At 69.3% G+C, this 10096-nt stretch overlaps 2 protein-coding genes across 2 annotated transcripts; both read right to left on the reverse strand.

Annotated features, from left to right (window-relative positions):
- Positions 1-258: 258 nt before the first annotated feature.
- INS (insulin) lies at positions 259-1186 on the reverse strand. Its single transcript, XM_029914685.1, has 3 exons — positions 1085-1186; positions 706-908; positions 259-504 (listed from the first exon to the last, which is right to left on the reverse strand). The coding sequence occupies exons 2-3, from the start codon at positions 890-892 to the stop codon at positions 359-361; spliced, it is 333 nt and encodes a 110-aa protein (XP_029770545.1). The 5' UTR covers positions 893-908; positions 1085-1186; the 3' UTR covers positions 259-358.
- A 1965-nt stretch (positions 1187-3151) lies between these two features.
- On the reverse strand, positions 3152-9890 carry TH (tyrosine hydroxylase). Its single transcript, XM_029915349.1, has 13 exons — positions 9763-9890; positions 8347-8559; positions 7632-7806; positions 7354-7442; positions 6880-6947; positions 6527-6577; positions 6015-6160; positions 5797-5932; positions 5613-5682; positions 4944-5000; positions 4605-4700; positions 4260-4393; positions 3152-3503 (listed from the first exon to the last, which is right to left on the reverse strand). The coding sequence occupies exons 1-13, from the start codon at positions 9850-9852 to the stop codon at positions 3344-3346; spliced, it is 1485 nt and encodes a 494-aa protein (XP_029771209.1). The 5' UTR covers positions 9853-9890; the 3' UTR covers positions 3152-3343.
- Positions 9891-10096: the final 206 nt, after the last annotated feature.

Consider the following 10096-nt stretch of genomic DNA (forward strand, 5'->3'; position numbering starts at 1 on the left):
CCCCAGCCCCCAGCGCCCAGCGGCCCCAGCGCCCCCAGCGCCCCCAGCGCCCTCAGCGCTCTGTTCTCTCCTGTACTGAAGCACCCAGGGGCCAGAGGGTGCCCAGGGCAGCGGGCAGACCGGACCTTGTCCATGGGCAGTGAACTCGGGGAAAGCTTGGAGGCACCCGTGTGGAGAGAACACAGGGGTCCCTGGAGGGGCCCCCACGGCCCCCGGCCCGCACCTCAGTCCCCATGTCACATACACAGCACGACCAGGGCTCGTTCACAGGGTTTATTGGGTCCCTGGGGGGGCAGGAGCGGCCGGCTCCGGGCGCCGGTGCCCGCAGCAGGCACTGTGCCCGCCCGCCGGCCGCCCCCTAGTTGCAGTAGTTCTCCAGCTGGTAGAGGGAGCAGATGCTGGTGCAGCACTGGTCCACGATGCCCCGCTTCTGCAGGGGCCCCTCCAGGGCCGAGGGCTGCAGGCCGCCCGCGCCGGGGGCCGCCCCCAGCTCCACGTCCCTCACTGTGGAGGAGCCAGCAGTCAGCCGCTCAGGGAGAGACCGCGCCCCCCGCCCACCCCAGGGAAGCGGGGCGCCCAGTGCCTGGCATGGGGCGCGCTCCCCAGTCAGTGCCCGGGGGGGAGGGCCCGGACCCTGACCTTTCGGGGTGTGACTGAGGGAGAGGTGGGAAGCCGGGGCGGGGTGCACGGGCCGGCGGGGCTCACCCTGGAGGTCCCCCGCCTCCCGGCGGGCCTTGGGCGTGTAGAAGAAGCCCCGCTCCCCGCACACCAGGTACAGCGCCTCCACCAGGTGGGAGCCGCACAGGTGCTGGTTGACGAAGCCTCGGGCCGGGGCCGGCGCCCAGAGGGCCAGCAGGGCCAGCAGGGGCAGGAGGCGCGTCCACAGGGCCATGGCGGGGGACAGTGACCTGGGGGACAGGCGGCGTTGGGGCCGGCGAGGGGCAGGAGCCCCACCCGGGCCCCCCACCCTGGGCTCACCCGCCCCAGATGCCCTGTGCTAGGAGCTCTCGTCCCCACCGCCGGCTCCAGAGCCCGCGTGTCAGCAGGGCAGCCTCGGGCTGACGAGGAGCCCAAGGGGACAGACCTGCTTGCCGTCCGTGTCCGGGTGCAGGCGGTCCCGGGGGGCTGCGGGCTGCGGGGCCCTGCTGGCTTTATAGCTCCCAACCCCGGCACCTGGCCCGTCAGGGCCCCCAGTGGGGGCGGCAGATGGCCTCGGGCTGAGGCTGCAGTTTCTGGATCATTTCCCCGCACGGGGTCCGCAGAGCGGCTCCTGGGGCGTCAGCACCTCGCGGAGCCACGAGGTCATTAGAGTCTTAACGAGGGGCCTGATGGCCACACAGCTGGGCCGGGCATCTCCACAGGCGCAGGGCCCCCCAGGCCGCGCCTGAGCCACATTTTCCACATTAGTCCAGGGGAGCCGGGGCTCCGGGGAGGGGGCTTCTGCCTGGACCCTGCATGGGAGCCCCCTCCCCGCTCACGCCCTACCCCCACCCCAGCACGCTGAGACCCCCCAACTCCCCAGGGCTGAGCTTGGGGACCAGCCGCCATGTGGACACAGGGGCCACGTGACCCACCCATGTACCCGCTGGGTGCCTGCCCCAGTTTCTGAAGCCCCTGCTCATCTCCCCCCTGCTGACCCCTTTCAGACCGTCAGCGCCCTTGGCTGCTACACGGTTTGGGTCCCGGTGTGCTCCCCAGGCGCCCTCCCCCACAGGACCAGGAGGGAGGCCAGGACCCTCTCCCCTCCCTCTGCCACAGGTAATTCTCTCTGGCACCAGAGTCTGTGGACCCTGCCCATCTGCCCCCTCCTCTTGCCTCAGACCAAGGGGACAGGAGGGGTGGGGGCCCCTGCCCCTCCAACCCCCAGCATGGACCCCAGTCTCCAGCCTGTGAAACACTGAGACCCCGGCCCAGGAAGTCCTGCCGTGCGCCCCCAGGGCAGCCTGGGACCAGGCCGGAGCTGGCCTGCCCGCTCCGAGCTCAGCCCTCCCACGCCCACCACCCCCACGATGCGGGACTTGGTACGGGCTGGAGGCCAGCTCTCATGGGCGCCTTGCCCGCCGCCGCCTCTGCCCAGTCATGCCAGGCAGTGTGTGCTCTGACCCCTGGGGCCGCCACACTGCAGGGAAGGTCTGGGGGTCTCTTGAGAGGACCATGTAGGACAGGAGGCTGGCTGGGGCTGGTGCCCCGGGGACAGTAGGGCCAGAGGGGGCCAGGGCCAGCCCTCAGCCCTTCCCCCGGGCTCACGGCTGTCAGAAATGGCCCCACTGGGGTAAGGGAGACCTGGGCACAGACGATGGTGGAAGGACAGACCCCAAGGAGGGCTGCGGAAGGGGGCTTTGCCTCGAGGGCTTTGACATGTGAGTAGGAGTTTGCCAGGATTCACATCCTAAGAGCTTAAAGCCAGGGGCCTGGGGGTGCGTGGTGGTGAGTGGCTGTCAGGAGTGGGCAAGGCCTGGGGGACTGGCTGGCATCTCCCCAGAAGCCCCCAGGCTGCTCTCTCCAAGGGCCAGGGGAAGGGGTGGGGGGGGCACCCTGGGCAGGGCCAGCCCTGGGGAATGCTGGGGGTCCTAGCCGTAGGGCCATGTCCGGGCCCCTCGAGTGAGCGGAGGGGCACCTCGCAGAGCTCAGAGTCCAGCCCCGGGCACCATGCAGGGACGCAGGCCCAGAGAGGTCATCTGGAGCCACCCCAGCCGAGCGCCCCGTCAGCACACACTTCCTGGGGACGATTCCCGGGCCCTGTTCTGTGGGGGTGGGGCGGCTCAGGGCCCGCTCCTGCACCTGCTCACACGGGCACAGGTCTGCCTTGGAGAATGCACCCCCAGCTCCAGAGCTATGAGCCCTGCCCCCCACCCCAGGGACCCCCCCGCCCCCGCCCCCATGCCGCCACCGTGCGGAGGTGACACAGCGAAGGTGGGACCCCCTCAGCCCTCTGGTGCCGCTGGGGGCTCAGCTCAGGCTGGTGCTCTGGGGCGAGCGGGGCACCCGGGCGCAGAGGGGTCTCCTGCCCGGCCTGGGCTGCGTGCTGAGGCCTCGGAGGAGGAGGAGGAGGAGGACCGAGGAGAAGCCTCAGAGCAAGGCTGGAAGCAGGGTGCGAGGGCCCCCCACCCTGCACAGTGTCGGCACCCGAGCCCCACACTCAGACGCGGAGGCCAGGACGGCTGTTTCCTTTATTGAGGGTGTGAGCGGGCAGCGGGCAGCGGCCCGGGCGGGCCGAGCTGGAAGCGGTAGGGCGGGACAGCGGGGCGCCCTCCAGCAGGGACGGGCTCCAGCGGGCTCTGGGCTGCCCAGGGGGCCCCGGCCCTCACTGGGGCAGGGCCGGGAGGAGGGTCTCCCCGTGGCGCTAGCCGATGGCGCTCAGCGCATGGGCCAGGGTGTGCAGCTCGTCCTGGACGCCCTGCAGGGAGCGCCCGATGGCGCGGGGACTGTCCAGCACGTCGATGGCCAGTGTGTACGGGTCAAACTTCACGGAGAAGGGGCGCTGGATGCGGGAGGCATAGTTCCTGGGGAAGGCAGTGGGCACGGGCGCTCGGTCACCCGGTGGGAACGCCGGGAGGGGGCGCTGGGGAGATGGGGGTGGAGTCTGCGGCCTCCTTCACCCCTGCAGGGCGAGAGCTGCCTGCACCCCAAAATCTCCTTGTGACCAACTGCTCAGACAAGATGGGGGACTGAAGGCTACAAGGGGGGGGTCAGGGAAGGGCCGGGCCTTCTCCAAGCAGGTCTCTGTGGCACCCCATCCCTCCCCACACCTCCTCCAGGAGGCCTTCCCCAGGCCGTGGGCTGTGCAGAACCCCAGATCTGTCCCTAGGCTTGCTTGTGGAATCCGGCCCTCCCCTCCTCCCTGGGCCTCAGTTTCCCCTGACTGGAAACAAGGCCCTGTCCCAGGATGAGCCAGTGGACGCAGCCCAGGCTTTGCCCCCTTGCCCAGATGCCACTGGTCACCACCCTCAGCCCCCCTCCAGGCCCCCTCGGCTTTCCACGCTGGCCCCCAGCCGCCCCTGCCCCTCTCCTCTGTCCCACTCGGGGCCCCAGCTTTTAGAGGTGGGAAAGAACCCCTGCATCCTTCTTACAAAGGTTGCACTCTGCCTCCTAACTCCTGCACTTGACCTGGCCGCCAGCCTGGCGGGTCTCCCCTCCCTGGACTTTTTGGGGCTCCTACTGCGGGAAGGGAGTGCACAGTGCCCTCTGTGGCATGGGTCCACTGGCCGGGCCTGCCGCAGGCTCGCCAGGTCTGGGGCGCGCCGCGGGGGGCTGTGCACCTGAGCTTGTCCTTGGCGTCACTGAAACTCTCAGACACGAAGTAGACGGACTGGTAGGTCTGGTCCTGGTAAGGCTGTACGGCCACAGCGTCCGGGTCGAAGGCCCGGATCTCGGGCTCCTCAGACAGAGAGTGCTGGGGGGGGGGCCGCAGGGTCACAGGACCCCACCCCGGCCCGCACCCTCCTCCCCGGGGGGGCCCCCGGAGGCCTGGGAGCCGTGTGGGCGGGGCAGGGCAGAGACGAGCTTCTGGGCCCTGATGGGGTGGCCTCTTGCTCCAGCCCCCCGGGAGGCCGAGCCCGGGCCCTGTGTGGCCACCTCCCCCCGGGGCTGCGGAGGGGCCTCACCAGGAGCTCCCCGTAGGAGGACAGCAGCCCAGCGCCATAGGCCTTCAGCTCCCCGTTCTGCTTGCACAGCCCGAACTCCACCGTGAACCAGTACAGCTGGTGGGGCAGAGCAGTGTGGCGGAGGGCTAGCCGCTGCCCGCACCGCCACGCCCCTACCCTCGGGCCTGGGGCACTACCCCCTACCCCGGGCAGAGCCTAGCCAGGTTCTGGGGGGTGGGGTCACAGCCTAAAGGTGACACTCCCTGCACCAAAGTGGGGGCCTCATCCTAGATGGGGGGCCCTGGCCCGAACCCAGGCGACCTGTGACAGCCCCCCAAGCCTTGCAAGGGAAGCACCCACCGTGGACAGCTTCTCAATCTCCTCGTCGGAAGCCCCCAAGGATGCGAGCCCAATGTCCTGCGGAGGGAAGAGGAGGCTGAGGGGGGAGAGCATGAGGCGGGAACGCTCCAGGGGCCCATGGACACCACCCGGGACGCAAGGACCCTCTGGGGATTCAGGGACTCTCCCAGGATCTGGGGAGCCTCCTGGGAAGGGGGACCTTCCCAAAATGCAAAGGTCCTCCAGGCACGCAGGGGCCCTCCCAAGATGGGGGGACCCCATAGGCATGCAGGGCCTCCCACTGTAGGAGGGCCCTCCCGGGATGCAGGGGCCCCCCAGGATCTGAGGGCTGAAGATGGCTCCTGCTGTTCTTCAGAAAGCAGCCAGCAGGTGGCAGCATAGGCCATGGGACTCTGCCCCGCCCCCCCGCCCAGTGTGGGCTCTGCACCAGGCTGGCCTCTTGACTTTTCCCAGAATTGGTCCCAGTACGCCTGGCTCCGCCCACCCGCCCCTCCCTTCCAGGGTGATGCAGTCTCCCTGGAGCCTCAGGGACCCAAGTGGGTACCATCCACCCACAGAGGGACTGGGGCGTGGCCCTGAGGCTTAGGTGGCAGGCAGCAATGCCCAGCCCCATCCAGGATGGCAGCGGGACCCCCCCCCCCAACCTGCCCCGGCGCCTCAGGGACAAACCTGGGAGAACTGAGCAAAAGTGCGGTCGGCCAGCATGGGCACATGCCCCAGTAGCTCATGGCAGCAGTCCCTGTGGGGGTGGGGAGAGGGGTGGCGCTGGGGGTGGGGAGAGGGCCCGGCTGCCCGCTCCTGCCCCGCGTCTCTGCTGGCCCCGAGCGGAGAGGCAGGGGTGGGGCCCACTCACGGCTCAGGGGAGTGCATGGGCGAGGAGGCGTGCCGGATGTACTGGGTGCACTGGAACACACGGAAGGCCAGGCTGGCCAGGAAGTCCCGGGCGGACAGCAGGCCGGCCACGGGCCGCAGCTGGAAGCCTGTCCGCTCTGTAAGGACGCCGGCCGGTCAGGGCACCGGGCGCCAGGGAGGGTGGGCGCCCCTCCCCCGCGCCCCTGCCGCACTGCCCACCCCTCAGGAAGCGGGACACGTCCTCCAGCTGAGGGATGCTGTCCTCTCGGTACCCGCTGAACTGCTCCAGCAGCTGGAAGGCCTCCAGGTGCTCCCGGCACGCGTGGGTCACGTACAGGCCCTTGAGGGTGGTGTAGACCTCCTTCCTGCGGAGGGGGGTCTCAGGCCTGGCTGTGCCCCACCTCACTCTGCTCTGCCCCCCAGCACGCCTCTCGCTGGACCCTGGAGACCCTGCCCCGGGGAGGTGGGGGCTTCCAAGGGACAGCAGCCTGGCCCACCACCAGCCTGTCCTTCTAGACCGACAATCAGGGTCTCGGAAAGCCCTTTCCCCCGCCTGGCCCTCACACGTGGGGGCGCAGGGCTTCTCCCCTGGCTCTCCTTGCCCTCTACCCCGGGCATGGGCACTGGGCCTTACCCTCCACCCCGGGCATGGGCACCGGGCCTTACCCTCCACCCCGGGCATGGGCACCAGGTCTCACCCTCCACTCCCGGGCATGGGCACCGGGCCTTACCAGGTGCCAATCTCCTCGGCTGTGTACTCCACGCGGGGAATGGGGTCACCGCTGCAGAGGAGTGTGCGGTCAGGGGCCCCCTCGGGGAGGGCGTGTGAGGAGGTATGGGGGGACCCCCAGAGGGTGTGTGGGGAGGTCAGGGGCCCCTGGGAGGGCGTGTGAGGAGGTCAGGGGGTCTTGGGGCTAAATGCCCAGCAACCGTGTGGCCTCAGCCAGCTGCCTGGCTTCCTTCCATGAGGCTTGGGGACGCATGCCAGTGACCACAGTGACAGTATTGGTGACAAAGACGCCCTCTCCCCCGCGATGTGAGGCTACAGGTCAGGGTCTGGGTCCCTGAGGCCGAGGGCCCTTACTGCTTGTACTGGAAGGCTATCTCCGCAATCTGCTTCCGGCGCTGCCGGTAGGCCTGGTCCGAGAAGCCCTGCCCGCAGAGGGGAGGCGCTCAGGGGCCGCAGCCACCCTTCCCTGCATGGCCAGGCCCCTCCCCCCCCGGCTGTCCCCCCTCCCTGCCACCGCCCCGCTCCCTCCTGCTGCCCTGCCTTTCCCAGCCTGCCCCCACAGCCCATCCCCTAACTCGCCCGAGCCCTCCCCGCCCATGGCACCCCCCCCCCCAGCAGCCCCCTCCCTGCCCGGCAGCCCTCCCTGCCCGCCAGCCCCACTATGGCCGTGGCACTGGCAGGTGCCAGAGGGCTGCTCTCAGCCAGGCCTTGGTGGTTTTGCCAGGAGCCGGGAGGCAGACGCCCCATCCAGGGGCAGCCTGGGGCCCACGCCCAGCCTGCTGGCCATGCGTTTGGAGACACGGGAGGCCCCGGGAGGCAGCGGCTCACTGGGTGATCCAAGTCCAGGTCAGGGTCAAACTTGGTGACCAAGTGGTGGCACTTGTCCAGCTCAGAAACTTTCCTTGGGAACCAGAGGACTTTGCAGAGGACAGAAGGGACACAGCCCAGTGTGAGTGGCAGGCCCGCCCTGGACACAGCCTCCCCAGCCTTCCCCGGGGGTGCCAGACAGGCAGGAGGCCTGAGCCAGCAGGGAGGGGCCCCTGGGCTGCACCTGTGCCCCCCTCTCAAGGTCACGGTCTGCCTTGAGGACGGCAGAGCCAGCTCACCCTTGCTCTCCCCGGTGCCACGCACGTCCTCAGCCACCCGGCGCACGGCGCTGAGCAGGGCGGGCAGGTCAGCGCTGGGCACCTCACAGCGCACAAAGTACTCGAGATGGGGGCCCCCTGTCCTTGGCCTCTGGGCGGGCCGCGTCTCCAGGTGGTGGATTTGGGCTTCAAACGTCTTAGGAAACAAGGGAGATAGAGATGGAGAGAGACAGAGACAGGTGGGGAGAATGACAGACAATGGGAGGGATAGAGATGGAGAAACAGAGAGAGAGACAGAGATAAAGAGCCAGAGATGGAGAGAGAGAGAGATGGAGACACAGAGAGATGGAGAGAGATGGAGATGGCGGGGTGTCCAGCTGTAATACCATTTGGGGCCTTCTGCCGGACCGGCCTGCAGGGGCCAGAGCAAATGGTGCAATCGGTGGTCAGGTCAGCCGGAGCCCATCAGGGCAGGAGGTGGGGGGGCCGCTGCTGGGAGCCCCACCCACTCTCCTCACGTGTGAGGGGTGGGGGGGGTGGCCAGGGCCCGGCCCAGGCAGTTCCCGAGGTTTTGAGGGGCATCGTAGGGCCGTGGGCCCCCCCCAGAGCTCTTGGGGGAGCACACCGCAGGGCCCAGGGTTCCTGGGACCCCCTCCCCTCCTGCCCCCAGTGGCCCGGGCAGCGGGGTTCGCCCCCAAACAGCCCGGCCCACACCAGCCACACCTACCGCCCTCACCTCAAAAGCCTTCACGGCCCGGGACAGTGAGGAGGTCTTGGCGCCCCGCAGGGTGAAGATCAAGTTCAGCATGGCCTTCCCATCGGTCTCCTTGAGCACCGCGGCCTCCAGGGGGTCCCCGGGCTCCGCCGAGGCCGCTGACACGGCCTCTGCCTTCTCTCGCTCCTTGCGGGCATCCTCGATGAGGCTCTGTCGCCGGCCGAAGCGCGGGGACTACGGGGAGAGAGTGCGCCCAGCTCCCTCCGCCCTCGGGCCACCCCCGCCCAGGCTCTGGCCCGCTGGTGCCCGCAAGCTGTGCACTCGGGAGGGACCCGCAGGCCAGGCGGGTCGAGGACCGAGAGCAGGTCCCCACCCGATAGTGAGGGGCAGCCAGGAGATGAGGGGCCACAGTGTGGGGGTGGGGGGCGGGGGATGATGGGCCCACGGCACCCCCACGCCGCCTTGCCTCTGTCCCCAGGCCCCAATGGGATGAGGCGACAGGAGGGGTGACTCAGGACCCTGAGATGGACAGCGGCCAGAGCGCCGGGGAGGGCAGGGCAGGTGCTGTCGGCTCCTGGGCGGAACCCCCTCGCCGGCCCCTCGGAAGGACCTCTCCGGGTCCCCACCTGGCCCTTCTCCACGGCACAGGGACACATGGCTCTTCATCTGGGCCCAGGTGCCTGGGGCCACAGCCTGTCCCCAAGACCAGAGCCCCCAGGCCTGAACAGGGGAGGGGCTACATGTCTGGGGCTCATCTCTTGGAGCCGACTTCCAGGAAGGTTCTAGAACCCTCGGGTCTTGGATGGTGGTGGTGAGGGTGCAGGGGGGCTGGGGGGTGGGGCCTGGGCCTCCTGGGTGGAGAGGCCATTTCACTGAGAACCTGGGAGGGGGGGCTGCCTGCAAATCACGTTTCCAGAACCCAAAGCACATCTTCATTAAAGGTCTAAACACAAAAGCCCACTTGAAATGCTTGTCCGGGGAGGAGGCTGAGGGACACTGATGACCTCTCTTCGGGCCGAGAGTGTCCCGGAGGACCGTCCAGTGACAGTGCCCAGCACAGACCTCCAGAACACGGCAGCCTCAGGTGGTGGCTGATGCCTTGGGGACCAGCCGGGTGGCCTGGGGAGGGGCGGGGCCAGGGTCGCTGGGCAGGGGAGGTGGGATTCAAGACAGGAGGTCACATGTGGGCACAGACGTGTGGCCACAGGTGATGTGGCAGATGGAAGTCGTCCTGGAGGCCTGACCGCCCTCGGGCTCTGAGCCAGGGTCTGCACCTCTGTCTGCCCAGTGCCTCCCCCACGAGCCACCACCAGGGCCCTGGGCACGGCGGCACACGCACCACGCCCGGGGCCATGGCGTTGCATGCGCCCTGAGTCCGGGGCCCCTGCCAGCCTTCGGGGGACACACCTGCGCGTCCGGCCCGCTCCGGCCTCTTACCATCATGGCTTCGGCCTGCTTGGCGTCCAGCTCAGAGACGGCCCTGCGGAAGCCCTTGGCCTGCGGCGAGGCGGTGCTGGGAGTGGGCATGGTGCCGGCGTCCGTCCCCGGCTCACCTCCACAGCCCTCTGCCGGGCGGCCTCTTATAGGCTGAGCTGACGTCAAGGTCCCTGTGGGTCCCCCACCTCCCACCTCCGCGCCCCCTCCTGCTGCCTGCCGCCTGAGGGAGGCGGTGGGCGGGAGCGAAGATCCGCAGGAGAAAGGGCTCTGTCCCATTAAATCTAATTGCGTCCCTGCCGCAGGCGCCCAGCAGGGCAGCGGCCCTTGCTCTGAA

Source organism: Suricata suricatta, chromosome 11 (genome assembly GCF_006229205.1).
Source record: "Suricata suricatta isolate VVHF042 chromosome 11, meerkat_22Aug2017_6uvM2_HiC, whole genome shotgun sequence".
Classification (NCBI taxonomy): domain Eukaryota; kingdom Metazoa; phylum Chordata; class Mammalia; order Carnivora; family Herpestidae; genus Suricata; species Suricata suricatta.